At 33.9% G+C, this 23,007-nt stretch overlaps 1 protein-coding gene across 1 annotated transcript in view; it reads right to left on the bottom strand.

Annotated features, from left to right (window-relative positions):
* Window positions 1–2,684: 2,684 nt before the first annotated feature.
* The window catches only part of LOC115876927 (fatty acid synthase-like), a 33,867-nt gene continuing 13,544 nt past the window's right edge, over window positions 2,685–23,007 (bottom strand). Inside the window, exons 12-19 of the mRNA XM_030892976.1 lie at window positions 22,752–22,907; window positions 22,439–22,690; window positions 20,570–20,723; window positions 19,829–20,033; window positions 13,350–13,541; window positions 7,996–8,267; window positions 4,836–5,096; window positions 2,685–3,086 (exon numbers count right to left, since the gene is read on the bottom strand). Of these exons, the coding sequence (XP_030748836.1) occupies window positions 2,727–3,086; window positions 4,836–5,096; window positions 7,996–8,267; window positions 13,350–13,541; window positions 19,829–20,033; window positions 20,570–20,723; window positions 22,439–22,690; window positions 22,752–22,907 (1,852 nt within the window). The 3' untranslated portion in view covers window positions 2,685–2,726. The remainder of the gene's footprint in view (window positions 3,087–4,835; window positions 5,097–7,995; window positions 8,268–13,349; window positions 13,542–19,828; window positions 20,034–20,569; window positions 20,724–22,438; window positions 22,691–22,751; window positions 22,908–23,007) is intronic.

Below are 23,007 nucleotides of genomic sequence, written 5' to 3'. Positions count from 1 at the left end.
TACCCAGTGATATTTTGCAATTTTTAAAAGTGGACATCATTTTTGAGTGTAAGTATTATAATTTCGCCTAATAATATACATCCCAGGTATTTTAAATATTACGAAAGAAATTATTGAAATATAGTTAATTTTACTGCTTCTTTCCTACCAATTCAATCACATTAAAAGTCCAGGAAAAACCTGTACCCGTGTGTACCCAGGCTAAATTTTATATATGTCTTAGCTAAAATAGTTACCAATAAAACTATGTATTTTACAACTTGCACACTCGTGCACAACTATTTTTTTTGATTTTTTTCAGAACAACTGTTTTGAAGAATGAATAAAAAACTCAAAAGATGAGCGAAACTCTCATTTATTTGAGTTTCTGAAAACTAAGTTTAATTTAAATCTCCGATGAGTTCTTAAGAGATATTAAGCTTAAGTTAGCCAATTATTCCGCTAAAGTATCAGATAGATGGACGGCTGCAGGAAGGTCAAAAGAACGCTTCCTGACAAAAAATAGATGTTGGTTGGATTCGTATATTCTTACTAGTATAATTGAAATCTTTTTATTTTTGTGTATCTGTGATAATATGTTAAGTTTAAACTATGCATAGCATAGATATAAATTATTTATATTTATTATTTTTCGTGTTTCTTTGTGATTATTCTTCTAAACATAAATAATTTCATTTCCTTTTGCTGTAAGTCATTAAAGAATAATTATTATTTATAATATCCATTTATTATTGTTGTAGATATCTGTTATATACCTGATATGTCTGAGTTTTATAAATTTAATTTTTGGCTTCAATTGTGCTTAATTAATATTAACTTATAATAAATTAAATAACTTAAATGTTTCGTCTCTTTTATTACTTTGTTTACCAATAGTTTTAACTCAAACTTGATGTAACTTATATTATTCAGGCCTTTTATTTCAGAACTAGCCACCCAGAATGACTTTTAAAATACCTTAAATTCGGCGAAGAAAGACGCATATTTATGACCCCACAAAACTGCAATTCTTTCCACATTTAACCGACTCTCTAGCTCCAGTAGTTTCTGAGATACCCATAGAGAACATCGTAGGAAACTCACCCTGTAATAGAATCACCCACCGAAGTTAGATACACTATTTTTTTGAAACCCTATATAAGTTTTAGCAAATTTCTTATAATTTTCGACACACACAATTTTTTTATAAAGAAACTTTGACAAGTTGTGAAATGAAGCCCGTATAACCACGCGATATAATAAACTCAAGCCTATATAGATTAGTTTCTTTGCTATAAAGATATCTCGATAAAGACTTCATATATAAAGCATATTATTTAAAGAATACTCAAATATTTCCTTTACAGACATGTTCTGTGCTTAATCTTTATAGCAACCATAAAGCACTGCCTGTATATGTTGTCCTATAGAGAATAGATGAATGATATTTATAACGCAAAAAATAAAGAATCTATATAGTATCGATAACGCATAAATACAGATTCTATACAGTTTTTCGATGACAATATTCACTGTTACGAAAACTTTACTTATCCTTTATTAACTCTATACAAATTTGTATAGTTATACATAGTAAATATATGATCCTTTACAATTTCATGTATTTTATATATCTATAATGATATTCCGCTGGTGCATCATTTCTGGGGTTATAATCATTTTAATATGCCAGATACAAATGTGCTTCTCCGTGTTTCTACATTCTACTATAACATAACGGAAGAAAAATCTAAAATTTGAAATCTGTGTATTTTCCACAAGTTGAGTTATTGAAGGGCAGGTCGTACCTAATATATGTAAATAACAGAAGAAACTTCCGCGGGGTAATTATAATAACGGTACTGATGGTAACATGGTCACATTGGCGGGTAACAAGTAACAAGATGAAATTTTCCCATGAACACCCTTAATGAAGTTAGAAGACTTGATGTAAGTTTTCAAACTGATGAAAACAGTAGTGTACACGAATTTGTAAGTAAAAATGTAATAAAAGAGTAATCAAATTTTCAGTAATTTTACTTAAATCGCCCCAATATAAATCTTATCTAACCTATAGGTTTGATAGGCGTCCTTTACAAAATGTGTATTGAAATATATCTAGAAAATTTTTCTTAGTGTTACCTGAATTAGAAAAGTTATGTTTAAGTAAATACTTAAACATATCGTTTGTAGTATTTTTTGCCTTTAGAATATTTATATTAATATTTGGAATATTAATACTACAAAGGATATGTTTAAGAATTTACTTAAACATAACTTTTCTAATTCAGGTAACAAGAAAAACTTTCTATAGGATATTTTAATACATAATGTGTAAAGGACGCCGTCAGTATGTATATCGGTACGATAACGAATCGACAAATTAACTTTATTCAATCTAAATCCAGAATGTATAGTGGCTGTGAAGTATCAATACAGGCCAACTTTATTCAGTACAGGCTAGACTGTATTCAAACACGTATCGTCGCTGTACCAAAAGAATAAAGGCTGCCTTTATCGACTAAATATTTTAATATAGGCTCGATAGAGGTTCTATACTGTTTGGTTATACGGGAGGTACTTGTAATCATTTATTTAGTAAGAGGCACTGTATACTAAAAACGAACTAAAAATTACTAAAGTCGGGTAATATGGGTGATTTTTGTCAATCATGATATAATTGAGTTTATTAAAAAAACTAAAGCTGCTTACAGAAATTACTTTATTGATAACGTATCAAAAATAAATTAGTATTTCTCATGAGTAGATGTGTCATCAATCCAAAAAGTTTCGTTAATCTGATTGGCTAAATCTGGATTTTTCAACATCGTTACATGATTTCCATCGAATTCCTGCACAATTACCGGATACTGGGAAATTTTCTCAAGTCCATAATCTTTATCTTTCAGCTTGACATTGGATAGTTTGGCTCTGCACAAGACGATTTTTGATTCCAGCTTAAAAGTTGGTGTCCACGATACTATGGCTTTCTGTCTCTTGTAGAGGCTTATGATAAATTCTTTACTTAGAGGTATGATTACGGGTGCAGCAATACTTTCAGCTAGAGCCCAACGTTCCTCAATGTTTTTGCAATTTAATAATGAGTTCTGAAAAAATAAATTATCTAGATTACTTAAATTTTCCTTGCAACGACTAATTTTTAACCTAATGTTAACGTTAGAAATGTGAATCAAAATGCAGAAATGTCTATTAAATAGGATTATTAGTGAACGTACAATTTTCAATAAATAAATTATAAGGCTACCATACGATCGAAAAAAAAACGTCGTTAAAACAGGTGGGGAATAGCAATCGATGATAATTTTGCCAAGGCCAAGCCCTAGACGTTATTTACTTGACCTGTACTCTTCTTTATTTTTGTGCATTAAGAAGGTTGGTTGGTTTAATATAAAAAAGTACTCAATATGAGTAAAAATGATGTAATTTAAAATTCGAGAAAAATAATTTTTTTTGAAATAGATTTCTGTGTGCCAACGTTCTTTTCTTTTTTAATCTTTCTAGAATTCGTGATAATTTTTAACACTGTTTATGTCAATTTTTAGTAACTGAGATCTAGAGATATACTTCGCCAAAATTATCATCTATTGTAATTCCCCAGCCGTCTTTGACGACGTTATTTTTTTCGATTATAAGGTATAACGTACAGCGTATTTAAAAGCATATTGGCCACAGCTTCACATCCGTATTTATCAATTTATACCCTATAATTTTTGAGAAAAAAGGCATAATATTTTTTCTATAAAATTCCAATAATGTAGTTTCGTATATCTTTGTTTTATTAATATTATATCGTCAGTTTGTTGCAAAAACTAGTAAAAATACAAACATTTGAAATAATAAAACATGCATATGAATAATTATTGTAATATTGATGAAAAATAAAAATTGATAGTTTTAGGTTTATCATTTTAAAATAAATTTATATTGTAATTTTTGCAAAAAAGTCAAGATTAGTGGAACTAATTGGTGGTTTCAATTATACTTTATACTTAATAGTTTACGATCCTTCACAATGTCTATAAAATACATTTAAAACTAATAGAATATCCTAGCTTGCTGTAGTGAGTTGTATCGAGTTGTATCCATAGAACTGATAGTTGTTTAAATGTAGTAAATCTAGAAGGAAATTGTGGCAAAACTTAAATTAACAGTGACACTATTATTGCGATTTATCGAAAAAAAAAACTGTAAAATAGTTGGTTGTGTAGCGAGCAAGTAGATCTCGGTTAAAAATCGAGAGAAATAATGGAATAAATGTTCGTTAGTAAGTGACTATAGGTATAATACACATACGTGTAGTAAACAGATAATTTATGTAATTCACTTAAAATTAACTAGCTATACAGTATTTTTTGCATTTTTGCTTTTATTTACTTGTCAAAGATTCAACGAATTTAGATACGTCGATTTGAATTACCTGCTTCAGTAGCATATCGGATGCTTGTGTTAATAAATAATTATTAATTATTCGTTATAGGGCGCGTTATCTATTTTTATTAGAATTATATATTTTTAACTAGCAACAGTTTTGGACAACGTAAAATAAAATAAAAATTATTGAGTCTACTCTACATCATATTTTTCCACGTTTTGAATAAAATTAGAACGGCACTGATTTAAACCGGAATTTAAGTCAGCCATTCTAGGACCCTTCCTTAATATTTTTATGCAAAGTAACCAACTTTTATTCTAACGCCAATTTTTCTGGACGGATGATAATCAAGGGCCAAAATGACATTTGTGCATGTATAGGAAAATAATATTGAATATAGTTCTGATACTACTTCTAAAACTGAAAAAAAAATAGTAAGAAGTAACAATTTCTCACCACTCACCCAACTTTTTGCTACGACATCTGCTGGAAGAAATATTGCCATTATGTAAGAGATTAAGCTCACTTGAGTTTTATCGTCAGACTCGGCTTCTAGCATATTTGCTAAAGATTTTAGATAATCTTGCGACGAATCTATACATATGAGAGTACCTTGATATCCCCTTTTTTCCAACTCATGTACTAGCTGCAAAGCAACCAACGCACCGAAGGAATAAGCGACAATTTTGAAAGGCGATGATTTGATCAGTTTTTCTTCGACAATCTACAAAAGGAAAAAATAAGGGTGTATAAATATCTGAAGGAACGTGATCGTGAGCAATATCATTTAAATATCATGTCTTATTGAAAGGTAATCTTTATTGTTGTAATGAAGTTCATAAAAAATTTTGCACTCATCTCCCAGGAATGTATATTGTGTTAATTAATATTATACCAGAATAAAGAGACTTCATTTTCTTTTGATAATGACAGTCAATGTATTTTATTGTTAAATCATTATTGTAATGAACTTCATTAGTGTTCCGATTGTTAAATTAAACAAGTTAAATATTTAATTGCCATATTGTAAGAGAGTTTTGATCGGTTTTGGTCGCTATATTTTAATGCGAGAAAACGAACCATTTGCGCCGCTCGCCCTACTCTGCTAGTGCAGGCTGAGTGGAGGGGAGCGCCAGTCGAGTACCTTTGCTGCAGCAGTTCAAAACGACAGTTTGTGGTCGCACGCGAAACAGTGAAGTCGGGTCCGGAGTGCCCCGCCAAGTGGCCAGCTGCCAACCGCCGATCGCCGCCGTACTATGCAAGGTAAGCACCAACCGCCGAAGTGATCGAGGGTAGGTCGTATTTTTTTTCATTATTGTTATTAACGTTTACTCTACCTACTACCTGGGTGCGTTATAGGGATAAGGGAGTTAGTCGCCGGGATTGTTAGGATATTAAAAGCGCGGGAGAGCAACAATTGCCGAGCAGGCGAAAGAGGGAATACCCAGTGCTAGGGCAGGTCGCCAGGAATCATGGCTCTTCGGAGTTCTGTTTGACATCTGCTCAAGTACAACGTATCCTTCGGTTGCGGAGACGAGAGTCCTTAGTTTCTTTATTAACATTAAAAACGCGGGAGAACAATCATTGCCGACCAGGCGAAAGAGGGAATACACAGTGCTAGGGCAGGTCGCCAGGAATCGTGGCTCTTCGGAGTTCTGTCTGACATCTGCTCCGGTAAAACGTACCTCTCGGGAAAAGCTAGTTAAGGGTTAATGATTAATTATTTTCTTAAGGGACAGCCAGGGTAGTACAGTAAACGCACAGGTCGCGAATATTTATGATGCTTGAACAGGATCTCGCCCAACTTCCGAGGCTGGTTCTGTCGCGACCGCTTTTCTCTAGGTGTGTCGTCCGGACGGCACCCTGTAACAGTGACGCTGGACGGGATCTCGCCGAAATCCCGAGGCTGTCCTGACCGGGCGGTGTGTGTGCATGCTGCGCTTATCCGAACGGCGTAAAACTCGCCGAGGCGTCGCTAACGTCGACGTCAATCCGGGAGTGTATCCAACGGGACGCTGTTAACTTCGAGGTCGATCCAGGACTCGCGTTTGTGTATCACGGGACGCTGTTAACTCCGACGCCGATCCGGGGTCCGTGTTTCGCTGTCAGAAAGGACGCCGCTCCGATAAATACGTTGCTGTGACCATCGGGACGCCGCTAACTTTGACGCCGATCTGGAACTCGCGTCGTCGTGTGTAACGGAACGTCACTTCGGTAACGCGTCTTGTGTTCGAGTGATAGAGTCAGTCAGAGAGTTGCGTATTGGGAATAATCAATCAGAACTCTAGAGGTACCCGGTTGTTATTGTAAATTTTGCTTTACGAGGTACTAAACATTTATTTTATTTTATTATTGTTACAATTCGAGAATGTAAACTTTCTTTGATTCCTGTTGTACATAATTAATTGATTAAATAAAAACCTAGTGTTACGTTGTAGTTAATTGTGTGTTTTATTTTCTTTTCATCTCATCACTCCCTGGTATCTCCACTGTATAAAAGCTACCCGTACTGGTACTAGTGGTCACTCAAACACTGTAAACTTTGGGGGTGGCGCCCGAGAACCGAACCAAGGCATCTCGGCGTCTGTAAGCGTTCTCAAAAAGGAAGAGAACCTCACATTGTGGTAATATGTACGTCGTTGTAGGAGCAGGAAAGGTATTGACTCGAAGAAACTCACCGGAGTAAAAATTCACAGGTAACATAAACACTGGACAGGTCCGTAATGACCGAATTAACGAATGCACATTAATTAGTATTTTATGTCTATTTTAAGTTTACTATCAGAGTGAGTGGTAGCAAAACGGCAATTCTGCTAATTGGAGTTCGACAAGCAGTCGCACTCGCCACTTAAACCAACCAATCATGCCTATTTTAAGTTTGGTGTAGTAATGCCAAGTAATATGTTCATTGCGATAAACACGATTAAAATTACACAATGATATTACATTAGCCCGAGGCAAATTTTAATCATTGTTTGCTTTTATTATTTGAAGTTTTACCTAATCCGGTCCAAGTGGTCTCCTTTTGTCCCGCTCAAACAACGAAACTGATTTCTGGCCATTTTTATCCAACAGAAATACGTAGTAGCGTCTTTCCCCTTTTATTCCTCCGTGATTGTTAACAGTAAATACAAAATCAGCTAAATTATACACTAATTCGCAACAATACACCAAACACTTTACTTTTGTACTGGTGCTGATTCTAACATGGTGAGCGAAACACGCGTCCAGTGCAAAAGTAAAGTGTTTCGATGTATTATGGTGAATTAGTGTTTTATTTTGCTGTTGTACCACGAAAGGTTCCAACTCTCAACTGTAATACTGAACTGTTAGTATGACCACAATTTCCTATAAATAATTATAGGTTTTGGAAACTGAATTTCGGGAAAAGCTCGGAAAAACTACGAGACTCGATTTCTGAACTACAATATGATCGAAAAAACGGCGTCAGCGATGGCTACGAAATGGAGATCGCTGTCATTTTGGTAATTTTTTGTGTTTATTTGTTTTTTTCTTTGTGAGTGGTGTGTGAGAGTGGTTAACGCCAAAACTTGTGTTTAATTACATCTTTTGTAGGTATATTTACAGAATAAATAATTTTTATTTATTTACTAATATCTCACCTCAAGGTATATTGAAGCTATATCTTCAATAGTGTCCTTTTGGTTTTTATTGCAAAACTGCACGCCATACAATTCGCCTTCTAATTGTTTATAAAGAGGTTCTAATTCTCCTATTATTCCCACAATTCCAGGGATAAGAATGACGCTGTCTGAAATTGATTTGTTCGATGCTTTACCCTCAAGAGACATTATCGGTATATCAATTTTTTTTTGATCGGAGAGACGACTTAAAATCATTTCATAACCCGTCAAAGCTCGCTCCTTCGTTACACCTAAAAATAATGATTAGAGTAGTTTTATAGAAACCATGATAAAATAATAATGCTTTTTCTCGTTTTATACCATACGATCGCCATTACCGCACTTGACGCCATTTTTTATCACTCGGTACCTTTACTAATACTGTTGAAATGTGTATGTATAAAAAATATATACCGTACGATCGAAAAAAAAACGGCGCCAGAGATGGCTTCATAATGGAGATCGCTTTCATTTTGTATATAAAATTATAGGAGGAATGTCATCGACTGTTATTTCCAACTGGGCGCCTATATTATAGGGTACAAAGAGTGAGAAATCAGAGTGTTATAAACCAAGACAGGATAGACGATTGCACCTAACCGGTTAATAAAAAATGTCTATATCTATGTGGCGGATTCATCTCTCCAAAAAAATTCTTTATGGGTATTTCGCCACTGCACTGCAAGAAAAATCTACAAAATAAAATAGTTATTTTTTGTAAACACTCCTGCGTTAAACCTAAACGGACGCTGCTTGTCAGAAGTTATGTTTACAGTTATAAGAATTTGCCTAGCAAAGAAAAAATTGCTTAACGTTTCGGAAAGTTTATCTCTTTCCGTAGTGGGAAGCAAAAAAAATACAAAGAATAAAGAAAAAAACTATTTAAAATATTTAAATTGAACTATTCGAGAACACTTTACTTTTTAAAATAGATACGTCTACAAGAAACCGTTGACGACGGAAAGAGATAAACTTTCCGAAACGTTAAGCATTTTTTTCTTTGTTAGGCAAAGTTATAACTGTAAACATAACTTCTGACAAGCAGCGTCCGTTTAGGTTTAACGCAGAAGTGTTTACAAAAAATAACTGTTTTATTTTGTAGATTTTTCTTGCAGTGCAGTGGCGAAACAACCGGTTAATATTGTTGCTTACAGTTGAAAACTGTGTGCCCCGTTCAACCAAATCAGCCCGGGCAGGAATTTCTTAAAGTCTGTCATCCTCTGAATTATGTGTAATTAAGAAATCAGTTTAAATAAAATAAACTGTAATAATTCTATCAAATAATTGCCTAATTCTTGTTTCAATTGTAATCAGGTCCTAATTGCTCCTAAAAAACCTTGTAGTGAAATCATTGGAACCATTGTCTTTCATTTGCAATGAAAAGTTTTTCACTGTCCCTTTCAGTTTTGGTCAACACCCTGCATGATAGTCAGCATGCATATAGAGAGGGCCGATTCACAGAAACTGCTCTGTACCAATTAACGAAGTTAGTTATTATTATATATCAGGCCAATTATACAGGCAAGTCTGGATAGCAAAGAAACAGCAATTTGTGCCTTCCTGAATATTGCGGAGGCGTTCGACAATATACCGTATAAGGTGGTAATTAATAATACCGTACAAGAGGGGTAAACAGAACTATTATTTGCTGATTTTGGGAAATGCTGTCAACACGGACAGCAGAGGCTCAGATGGGCACCAAAACTGTAGCTGTTAAAACAACGCAAGGAACTCCACACGGTGGAGTAACTTTATCTTTGTTGTGGGGCTCGCTAGTGGATGAACTATATCTATATATTGCGGATTATTTACGACATTTGTTGTCTCCCACTTCTCAACTTCCACAGATTTCTGTCTGTCCAGTTTTCTTCCTGAATGCCCCTTGAATTCATATATAGGGTGAACTACACCCTGCCTCCAAATTCGAGATGGTCTTCCACGTTGCCGCCTTTCGCTTGGTGTCGAAGAATTAATTCTTTTTGGCCATCGGTTATCATACATTCGTTGGAGATGTCCGAACCAACTTAATGTTTTGCTGTCAATGGCGTCGAGGATAGTTTTTTTTTTCTCCTTGGATAAACTAGTAAACAAATTAACTCTAGCGGAAATATACTGCATTGAATATGCAGATGACATAGTCATGATCGCTTGGGGGAAACATGAAGGCACCCTGTGTGGTATTATCCAAAGAGAACTCCATATCACTGAGAGATGGTTGCATGAATGTCGGGTTGAGCATCAACTCAAGGTGGCGCGCAATCCAACTTGATGGAAAAGAAATACTGCCATCACAGGAAGTCAAATATCTGGGAATAACCCTGAACAGTAAACTTCTATGGAACAGACATATTAAGAACATTACAAGCAAATCCACAAAGGCTCTGATGATATGCAGAAGACTGGCCGGAAAAAGATGGGGCTGCGCCCCTAACGTTTTGCGTTGAATATATATACCATAATATTAAGACCCATGATTACTTATGGAGCAGTTGCTTGGTACACAAAACTAGCGCAACGTACGGCAAGGCTAAACCTGTGCAACGTCCAGAGACAAGGCTATCCATAGCATGCATCTGCATCACAGGAGCCATGAGAACCTGTCCAACAGCAGAAATAGAGGACATTCTAGATGTAACACTACTGCACATTATCATCGGTAGATATGCCAATGCGACAATGATTGGAATGGTCACTAATGGAATCTACACTAGGAGAATTGTCAGACCAGGGGCTTGGAACACCCTCAAAAAGGAAATGCCACTCCACCAACTCCCAGTGGATGACATACCAAGAATGCACAACTCTTAGAAACACCTCAATGTAGTATTGGGCAATAAAAATAATTAGACGAGAGGAACGTTTGCTCAGCAGTTAAAAGACCATACCATAATTTGGTATACGGATGCTTCCAAAATCAATGCAGGAACAGGGATCGGAATATTTGGGTCAAGAACTAAATACTCCAAACCAATGGGCACCTACCCTAGCATCTAACAGGCAGAAATTTACGCTGTCAAAAGATACGTACAACTTATCTTAGATAAGAACTATCGGAAACAAATAATAGCAATCAGAGAACGCATAGAAAAGCTGAACAAATTAGGCAAAGAAAACAAAGTCCTCCTTCTCTGGGTGCCAGCTCACCAAGGGATAGAAGATAATGAGAAAGCAAATGATCTAGCTAGAAAAGGAGCTAACACTCCACTAACTGGACCAGAACAGTTCTGCTTCCCAAATGAAAACAAACTAAAAGTAGAACTCAAGAACTTGGAAGAGTCCATCCGTAACCTGAAATGGGAATCCTGCAACGATGTGAGACACTCCAAGGAGTTTCTGCGAACTAACGACCAAGGAAAATCAAAGATTTATTTGTGGAACAACCTTCGAATTATCCACGGGTTTTTTTAACAGGACACTGTCTCTCCAATGAACACCTCAGTAGATTGAAGCTAAGAAAAAACAGCAAATGTAGATTCTGTGGGGAAAATGGGGAAACACCTGAACACCTCATCACTGAGTGCGTCGAGACGACAACCATTCGTGCCACAAACTTTGGTTCGACCAATATAAGAGACAGAAAACGAACCTCTATAAAGCCGTCCCAGATACTGGCTTTTGTCCAGCCCTGAGACTGTAACATGAGTTACAAATCAAGAAAGGGTGACAATATACACACACCGGAAAAGTCTAGGGATATTACAATTTTATCCAGCCATCGTCAGTAATTTTATTATTTGCATTTCTGATATAATAAAATTAAAATAAACAAATAGTTTACAGGACGTATTTTAAATAAAAATGCGAAATTTACCGAATTTTTCAAATTTACCTTGATTTTTATTGAACTCAAAAAAATACACACATTTTTTTTAATTCTAAACTGCGAATTAAAAAAAAGATAAAACCATTTTTACTTAATAAAGGGTATGGCCTCCTCTACTGTTCATTACAGCCCTACATCGTCTCTCCATGCTCCTGATCAGGTTGTCGATCTCTTCTTGAGGTACAGCCTGCCACGCTGCATTCACGGCCCGAACCAGATCCCTACGAGTTTCACGAGGCATACCCATTCTCAAAATTCTTCTTTGGACCGCGTCCCATACGTGCTCGATGGGGTTGAGGTCAGGAGATTGTGCCGGCCAGGGTAAGATGTTTAATTGATGAGCATTGATAAACTCACTTACCACTCTGGCTGTATGAGACCGTGCATTGTCATGCATGAGAATGAAGTTTCTCCCAAAATCATTGGCATATGGTAACACGACAGGCTCAAGAATTAAATCACGATATGTGATTCCTGTTAGAAACCTTTCAAGAAAAACGAGATCGGTTTTTCGGCCTAACTGGACTCCTCCCCAGACCATAACTGTTCCACCTTGATAAGGGTGCACTTCCTGAACATGATCCAACCGAATAAGATTTCCCGGTTCTCTCCATACCCTAAGCCTTCTCGAATCCGGATGAATTCCAAAGCGTGACTCATCCGTGAAGAGAACATTGACCCATTGTTCATTCGACCACTGAACATGATCTCACAAATATCGTACCTCTCGATTTACTCTCGTTAAGGGTTGAGCTCTCCAGGGGCGTCTGCTTCTTAAGTTGACCTCTCTTAATCTATTGCGAACAGTGTTAGGACTAACGGTTACATTATGTGTTTCCTGGAGAATTAAACTAAGCTCTGGTGCTGTAAGAGTTGGTCGGCGTCGAGCATTTAATTGTAAAAAAATGATCTTGCTGAGGGGTAGTAATGCGATGTCGCCTTGTGTGCCTTTCAGCAACATCACCACTTTCATGATAGCGTGCACTTAATCGCGATATTACACTTTGCGTTGTATTTAATGCTCCAGCTACGTCGATTTGGCGCATTCCAGCTTCAAGCATACCCATAGCACTTAGCATTTCGTCTCTGTTAAGATGTCTACGCTCCATAATGTCGTTTAATACTAAACACAGTTATTTGAATGAATTCTGGCCAGTTATCATAAAAACATAGCCAGTACAGGTTAAATTCAAACAATTGATGCTAGGTGCTTTTTATACATTTGACAAAAAATGCACAAACACTTCTGCAAATACCCCAAATTTAGAAATAACTAGTGTGACTACTTCATTTCAATCGAAGTAGAACGAATCGGCCTACAAATATGTGGTTGTTTATTCAAAACATTTATTTTTAACTTTAATAAAATGATATTCCTAGATTTTTCCGGTGTGTATAGATATATAAGGTCGCGGTGATTAAATTTCCCCTTCCCATTCAATCTACATGTAGTCTAAAAATCAATAATACAAAAAAATATATAAATTAATAAAATTATTTAAAGTTATACTTGAACTCGAAGATTCTCTCTCGTCTTGTATCTTATGGAGCCGGGCGAAAGTCATGGACTTAATATCCTGCGGCGTCAAAAACACCTCAAAGTTCCTTTCTAACGTTTGTTTAATTTCCACAGTCATCATCGAATCCAAACCAAGTTCCGCTAATGTAGCTTGCATCGAAATGGTTTTTATATCTTTCATTCCTGCGAAGCAAAAGTATAAATTTTTATTTTATTTAAAATAATTGTTTGATTTTCTATTAGAAATTTTAAATGCAATAATTGTTTTTAGGCAAAATGCGCTTGGCACAACATTTTAAGAAATAATTTCATAGATGTATTTGTTATGTTATTAAAATGAATGGCTTTTACAGTTGGCGGCTCGTCTTAAAGACACAGGGTAGGGATTCTGGTTACTCGACTTTTTTTATTTTACGTTTATACTATTACGTCAAAAGCAACTTTTTTCTAAAGCCTACCGTGACTTCACTAAGACATCGTTTCTTCTTCACTGTTATTAATACCGTATGATCGAAAAAAAACGGCGTCCAGGTACGGAAATTTGTTACCAGAATTTCTAGAGTATCAAGAAATTTCAAAATGTTTAATAATACAAGATGATATATTTCAATATTTGCTTTATTACAATTTATACAGATATATCAGATCAATTAAACAAAATGGTAAACTTTTAGCTACCATAAATTACATTTTTTAAATAGCAAATCAACATCAAATAATAAATTAAACAAACTATACCCGGTTAGTCTATACCGCGTGCGTCTCAAAAGTGGCTCGCCCCTATAATTTTGTTTAATTTTTTCAGATAAAAAAGCGAGATTTCGTATGCTAGTAAATTAGGATTGATTGACGTACTCAATTGTTTTCGGTCACTTCCTGTTTCACCGGAAATGACTATAACTTTTGATTTTTAAATGGCACCCTCGGTATTTTTTTTTACTTTATTCGATAGAAAATAACACTCTGAATAGAATAACTTACCATATGTCAACTTTTGACATTTTCGCGCATATGGTTTATTTGATATTATAACTTGGGGTTTGTAACGAAAATTTTTTACTCGAAATACCAAGTGTGTGGTATCCAATTATTCGTAAAAAATGTTTTTTCTAAATATGCTAATGAGCCACCCCCGTTCCGTTTGAAAAAAAATGAAATATATGATTAAAAATACAATTTCAGCATGTTCTAAATGGCCAGGGCAAGATACTAAAAACATTTGACCATCGAATCTATTTTTCCAAAGCTCCTTGATTAAAAATTAGTGTTTTTAACATAGCCATGACACTCTAGATTGAATTTTAAAATACGATTATTTATTAAGCGAGAATGTCAAAAGTTGACATATGATATGTCATTCTATTCAGAATGCTATTTTCTGTCGAATAAAGTAAAAAAATACTCAGGGTGCCATTAAAAATCAAAAGTTATTGTCATTTCCGGTGAAACAGGAAGTGACCAAAAACAATTGAATACGCCAATCAATCCTAATTTATATCATATAGAGATAGATATATCATAGACTAACTTACCAAATCTCGTTTTTTTAACTGAAAAAATAAAAAAGTTATAAGAGTGAGCCACTTTTGAGACGCACCCGGTATAAGAAGTAAAGTGTAGATTAGGACTCTCTTTCTCTCTCTCTCTCTCTCTCTCTCTCTCTCTCTCTCAAACGAGGGTTTGTTTAAAAGAGGGTTCCTTACTCTATATTATGCCATAATAATAATAAGTTTTTACGCTAGGGGGCGCTGTCTTACATTTTAACTAACTTTACTCGTTTTTTCAAGAAAATTAAATACGATAATATATGTAATTTTAACTGATAGTAAAAAAACCGCATCTTGATATCTTTTTTCAAACAGAAGATATTAGCAAAATTATAATAAATACCAAAATATAAGAGCTCCCTTATTTCTTTATTTCTATAAGACGGTATAATAGTAGCCCTCTTGATTATGCCCATTCTAATATAAAAATAAAATAGACATGGTTAGTTTATTTTAAAATCGACGATATACCAGAATACCATGAGAAGATGTATTAATATCTAATAATTAAGATATTAATAACAGTGAAGAAGAAACGATGCCTCAGTGAAGTCATGGTGGGCTTTGGAAAAAAGTTACTTTTTTCCAAAGTATAAATAGTATTATATAATAAAAAAAATAGTAGCATAATATTTTTCAATGTATTTTAATAGTATAAACGTCAAATTGTTATTACATCAACATTTTGATAGTCCTAGCAGCGCTTTTCTTGCTTTTTCAAAATGCCTCTATTATTTGAAGCAGTTGAAGTTGTTAGCGTTTTGAAAAAGCAATAAAAAGATTAAAAAAAACGCTGCTAATACTATCAAAATATCGATCTAATAACAATTTGACGTTTGTGAAGTATACTATTACGTCAAAAGCAACTTTTTTCTAAAGCCTACCGTGACTTCACTAAGACATCGTTTCTTCTTCACTGTTATTAATACCGTATGATCGAAAAAAAACGGCGTCCAGTTGGCTGGGAAATGACGATCGATGACATTTCCCATATAAAATGACAGCGATCTTCATTTCATAGCCATCGTTGACGCCGTTTTTTCTCGATCATACGGTATTTATCTTAATTATTAGATATTAATACATCTGGTATTATGGTATATCGTGCATGTTAAAATAAACTTACTGTTTCTATCTTATTTTTTTATTTGAATGGGAATAATCAAAAGGGCTATCGATACCGTGTTGTAAAAATAAGATAATTAAGAGCTCATGTTTTGGTATTTATTATAATTTTGCTAATATCTTCGGTTTGAAAGAAGATATCAAGATGCGGTTTTCGTTGACTTTTTTACTCTTTACTACCAGCTAAAATTACATATACTATCGTATTTATTTTTTTTGGAAAAAACGCGCAATATTTATTAATTTGTAAGACAGCGCCCCCTAGTGTCTATGTTCAAAAGCTTATTATTATTATTGTTATGGTATAATATGGAGTAAGGAACGCTCTTTTAAACAAGCCCTCGTTTGTTGGATTCTGATTATCCAGAGTTCGGAGTTATTAATATTTAAATAAAGAGAGATCTAACCTTCCCCCACCACTTTATTTTTGCAGATAGGGAAAAATGGCTCTAACAAAAAAAATCCAAAATTTACTAAAGATTATGAAGCCATTATTTATAGTACCCATGTAGGCAAAATTCTGTAAAAATTCTATTTTCTTATTTTCCATCAGCAGATGCACCCTCTAGCGGCCGTTTTACAAACTTGAAAATAATTTCAGAAATTTCTCATATCCCCTTTGGTTATAAATATTTATTTCCGTAGGCTCTACGGCTAATACTTTCCGAGATACAGCCGAGAGCTATTTTTAGTGGGACACCCTGTACAGACAGTACTCTAATAAAACAAAAAATGTTATTAAAATGAATTCAACAAAATTACAAATAACACTATTATCTCATAGATAATTATATTTTTTTAATAAAAAAAAACATTTTGCTGCCAGCTTAAACTAAAAATGCCTTTTATGTTTATAAAATACTAGTGTGTACCCGCGACTTCGTTCGCGTCGGATTAATCATTTGTAATGGTGATGATCAAGTAAAGCAAGAATTTCCATTAACATACAAACTAAGATAAAATTTTCTTACATTTATGTCAGCATGAGAAAAAACAATATGGCGATATTATTATATAACTTGGTATAATATTTGAGGGGTAGTTTCATCTCGTTGGAATTTGACTTTCGAAAAATCCGTTTGCCAAAAATAAGCTTTTTACGTCAAGCAGTTTAAGCAGAATCGTGATTAATCAATTACCCAACTTTTTGGAACACCCTGTATGATTTTTTAAAATTTCAAAATATGTAAAAAACAAAATCAATTAGCGTGTCCAAGTGTTTTCCCGAAAGGCTCGCCGTATTTAAATAACATATATTGTAATATTTGTGGGTCGTTTTCATCCGCTTGGAATTTGAAATTCGAAAAACCCCTCCTTATCGAACCTCTACACCCCACAGTAAATCCGTTTGCCAAAAATCAGCTTTAAAAGTCAAACAGTTTAAGTAGAATCGTGATTACTCAATGGTTATATTTTATGAAACACCCTGTATAAATTTTTAAAAAATCTTAAAATATGTAAAACAACGAAATAAAATATACATGTTTAAGAGTTTTTCCGAAAACTCAACAGGATCGTGGATTAATCAATGACCAATTAATCAATTTTTCGAAACACCCTGTATACATTTTTAAAAATCTTAAAATATGTAAAAAGAAAATAAAATATACGTGTTCAAGCGTTTTTCTTCGAAACTTGACCGTTTTTAAATAAAAATATTCTAATATTTGAGAGGGCGGTTTCACCCCTTTAGAATTCGAGTTTCGAAAAATCCCTTCTTATCGAACCTCTACACCCTAAAGTCAATCCGTTTTCCAAAATCAGCTTTTACGTCAAGCGCTTTAAGCAGGATCGTGATTAATCAATGACCAGATTTTTCAGAAACACCCTGTATACATTTTTAAAAAATCTTAAAATATGTAAAAAAGAAAATAAAATATACGTGTTTAAGCGTTTTTTCGGAAACTTGACCGTTTTTTAAATAAAAATATTCTAATATTTGAGGGGCGGTTTCACCCCCTTAGAATTCGAGTTTCGAAAAATCCCCTTCTTATCGAACCTCTACACCCTAAAGTCAACTGTTTTCCAAAAATCAGCTTTTACGTCAAGCGCTTTAAGCAGGATCGTGATTAATCAATGACCAGATTTTTCGAAACACCCTGTATACATTTTAAAAAATCTGAAAATATGTAAAAAAAAGAAAATAAAATATACGTGTTTCAGCGTTTTTTCGGAAACTTGACCGTTTTTAAATAAAAATATTCTAATATTTGAGGGGCGGTTTCACCCCCTTAGAATTCGAGTTTCGAAAAATCCCTTCTTATCGAACCTCTACACCCTAAAGTCAATCCGTTTTCCAAAATCAGCTTTTTACGTCAAGCGCTTTAAGCAGGATCGTGATTAATCAATGACCAGATTTTTCGAAACACCCTGTATACATTTTTAAAAAATCTGAAAATATGTAAAAAAAGAAAATAAAATATACGTGTTTCAGCGTTTTTCGGAAACTTGACCGTTTTTAAATAAAAATATTCTAATATTTGAGGGGCGGTTTCACCCCCTTAGAATTCGAGTTTCGAAAATCCCTTCTTATCGAACCTCTACACCCTAAAGTCAATCCGTTTTCCAAAATCAGCTTTTTACGTCAAGCGCTTTTAAGCAGGATCGTGATTAATCAATGACCAGATTTTTCGAAACACCCTGTATACATTTTTAAAAATCTGAAAATATGTAAAAAAAAGAAAATAAAATATACGTGTTTCAGCGTTTTTTCGGAAACTTGACCGTTTTTTAAATAAAAAATATTCTAATATTTGAGGGGCGGTTTCACCTCCCTTTAGAATTCGAGTTTCGAAAAATCCTTCTTATCGAACCTCTACACCCTAAAGTCAATCCGTTTTTCCAAAATCAGCTTTTTACGTCAAGCGCTTTAAGCAGGATCGTGATTAATCAATGACCAGATTTTTCGAAACACCCTGTATACATTTTTAAAAAATCTGAAAATATGTAAAAAAAGAAAATAAAATATACGTGTTTCAGCGTTTTTTCGAAACTTGACCGTTTTTAAATAAAAAATATTGTAATATTCCACCCCCCTTTTTACCCCCTTAGGGGATGAATTTTTAAAAATCCTTTCTTATCTTACGTAAACATCATAAAAGGAACCCCTGTGCAAAATTTCAGCTTTCTAGGGTCAAGGGTTTGGTCTGGGCGTTGATGAGTCAGTATCAGTCAGGACAGTCAGATTTATATATATAGATTATGTTTATAAAGTATTATCTTAAGAACATCACAGATTTTCGATTAAATAAATCATAATTATCCTTCAATACTATTTTAGCTTTAATTTTAGTTGACAATTTTTATAAATTGTCAACTAAAATTAAAGCAGTAACCCGCAAAATCATCAACTACGAATTCAAATTTTAACTGAAATCTTTCAAAGATAAGCTTACAGAAATACAAGAATATTAACAGCATCATCCGATATGTGTTTACTTATTGTAATCATTATTATTTATGCTTATTTTGAGGTCCTCTCATTATCGTGGTTTGCGACGTCTAGTTATAGATTAAGTCATGATCGTATTTTTGGAAATTGGAATTTTATAAAAAATCCACAGATCAAAATATTGAACAATATCCTTAATGGAAAAATATAATTGAATATCCTGCGTGTGTATCATTGAAATAATTTTAAAATTGTGTGCTACTATTTCCCTCATATTTTATATAAATATTGCAGTGAAAATCTCAAATAGAAAAATTGTAGGTCACCCTATACGCTTCTCGACAAATTAATTCTGTTTACTGTTCAAACGTTATGTTTGCCAATCTTAACAAATAAAAACAACTTACCCAAAACACTAGCTACAGCGCCAACCATATCATCAGACACCAGCTCCGACCTTTTTTCCGCTACAACTGTACTGGAAACTACAGCTGATTCGTTTTGCCTTAGGAAAAAGTCCATTGCTTCTAAGCAACTAGCAATTTTCTGTTGTAATGTGCCTCCTATTTCTATTTCGATAGATTCGTCCTGCATGTCAGCTACTAATCCCACCTGGTTAAAACAATATTTTTAATATAATTTTAATTGAAAACATTTTTCCAAATTGTATAAAAATGTGATATTTTTATTAAAGCGCAAGTTATTCAATATGCTTATGTCCTTAGCTGATTAAACTTTGATAATATTTTAATCTTCCTGGCCTCGCTTTGGTAGTTTGTAAAATAAAAACAGACAGTCTTTTTGCAGACTGGAAATAGGTAAACTTTTTGTAAACATTTCTTCTTTAATTTATTTTTTTTTAAATTCGCCGGCGTTTTATAATATGCCTAGTCTTTTTGTTAGAAAAAGCCGGCTACAACCCATTCTATACGCCTGAGACAAATATATATTTTTAATAAATATAACATTCTATCAATATTAATCTACAACTAGAATAACTATTAGCATTCATTCAGAAGTTAACTAACGGAAATAATGATATATTGGATTAAATATTCATTAATTGGTGGTATAAATGAGTATTAGTATATGTTTATAAAAATACATAATATTTTTATAGGTATAGCTTTTGCTGCTAGTTTACATACTTCTCCAATAGCTCCCCACTGAATGGCTAATCCTGGTAAACAATCAGTCTTTCTTTTCTCGCAAATCCTTTCCATAATGGAATTAGCCATACCGTAATTTGTCTGTCCAGGGTTTCCTCTTCCACAGGAAACTGAAGAGAACATCACAAAATCTCTAAAAAAATATGATTTTTTTATAAAAAAATATATATGCCATAGATCATATTACAGATAGATATTATAGACATTTTCAAATCTGAATAAGTTTTAGTAAAATTACAATTTCTATAATTGTTATACCGGGTGGTGCATCGTCGTTGGAAACATAGGAAATCCCATGCAAATTTTTAACTGTCCAGATATTGGCTTCCCTATTGATTTTATAGCAAAGTCGGAAATAGATTTTTTAAGATCTACGTTTGGTAAACACATGTGCCAAATTTGAACAATTTTGGACTCCCGAATTACTTTTGACAATGACAAATCATAGTTTGTAAACCTAAGGTATGTCAGATTTTGACTGGTGTTTGATTGTTACCTATTCGGTTTTAATTTAAAAATAGATGCAATCTTTTTTCAATTACTCAAAATCGGCTGGTCCAAAATTGTTTAAATTTGGTATGTGTATTTACCATACATAAACCTTAAAAAAATATTTACGACTTTGCTGTAAAATCGATAGGGAAACCAATATATGAACAGTTCAAAATTTGCATGGGATTTCCTATGTTTCCAAAGACGATGCACCGGTATATCAGAGAAGTTGGGAAACGCATATAGAAAATAAAATTGGTTATAATGATGGGTATTGTATCTGTAGTTTGTGTTTTGAATTTAATTTGTTTATTTTAATTAAAGATTGGCAGTAATCGTTATTTATTATTGTTTGGTTTATAGGATTTATGTCTTTGTTTAATAAATAATTATTATTTATTTAACACCATTCTCATGCTTAGTGTGTAACTTGATGTATAATTTAAATATCTGCCTAAATATATTGGTTTACTGTAAACCTTTAAAGTAAGCGTATTTTACATTTAACCAAAATATCAAAAAAATTGGCGCCGGGAGGCACGTATAGCCGCCCATACTAAAATATGTTAATAAAAAGTTGGTAGGCAGTTCTTTTAGTTTCAAAGTAAAGGAATTTTCCCATTTTTTTTATCTCAAAAACTGGGACTTTGACTGATTTTGATGTTATTACAAATTTTGTTGCAAATATTATTCCTAATCTTAAATTGAAAACCGCGTTTCGCTAGCTACTGTAATTTTGGAGTTACGATTTTTTAAAATTTTTAACACCCTCCCATACCCCCTCCCATACCCCTTCCCATACCCCCTCCCATACCCCCTCCCATACCCCCTCCCATACCCCCTCCCATACCTCTCCCATACCCTCTCCCATACCTCCTCCCATACCCCCTCCCATACCCCCTTACCAACCTCCCACCCTCACAAAAAACTAATGGCCAGATTCTCGGGTGCCACAGTATGTTTGTGCCAAATTTGGTTAAAATCGGTTTAGCGGTTTTTGAGTTATCGTGTTACAGACGGACAGACAGACACCATGAAAATATTTTGTATTTAAGTTATTTATGACCCAAATAACTCATTTTGAGTGAAATTAAAAAACCTTTTTTTGCCGATCTTAATAGCCTACCATACCTATTGGTATGGTCGGCTAATAACTAAGATGTAATTTCGTACTTCCAAAGTAAATTTTGTTTTTCGATCTCGAGAAAGGTTTATTCTAGAAAAGTTTTATGAAATGCGATATTGTAAAAATATCGAAAACAACCAAAAAAAAATAACCATTCTTTTTAGTTTTTGATTTTAGTGGAGAAACACTCGATGTTTTAATGTTTTCGTATGATTATTTTAATATCGCACCTCAGTTCTGGACAGTACTTTCTCGTTACTTTGTCCAAATGTTTGGCAGCTCTGGCTTTAGGGCCAAAACTTGTTTTAAACATATCCTCAGTTTGGTTTGTAAAAATGCCATCTTGGAGTACAACAGCTAAATTAAATATACCATGCACAGGTCCAAGATAACTGGCTTTCTTGATTAAACTCTCACAGCCGCTTTCTGTGGTTATATCATCAGTAAAAATAGAGACGGTACAACCGTATGATCTCCATATTCTACCAATAAAATAAAAAAAGTTAATAAAGAAATAATGAAATTATTTTACAAAAGACGTACGATATTCTGTATGCTTGGTAACCGGTTTTGATTCCATTTCGAGATGTTAAAACTAGGTTTCTACATCGTCTTAGTACTAGCCAGTCTGCTAGTTCTAATCCAAATCCTCCCAGTCCTCCACAGATTATGTAAGTCTTCTTGCCATCACAATAATATCTAAGATAAAAAAAAATGTATAGATTGTAACCAAATCACTCCATCAACACAAAAAATGACTTGAATTTTTCGAATAGTTTCTATTTGGTGAGTAAATGAT

This window comes from Sitophilus oryzae, unplaced genomic scaffold, assembly GCF_002938485.1.
Source record: "Sitophilus oryzae breed Bouriz unplaced genomic scaffold, Soryzae_2.0 scaffold_1440_pilon_pilon, whole genome shotgun sequence".
Lineage (NCBI taxonomy): Eukaryota > Metazoa > Arthropoda > Insecta > Coleoptera > Curculionidae > Sitophilus > Sitophilus oryzae.
The sequence above is the reverse complement of the archived record's forward strand: the minus strand, read 5'-3'. Positions and strand labels throughout refer to the sequence as shown.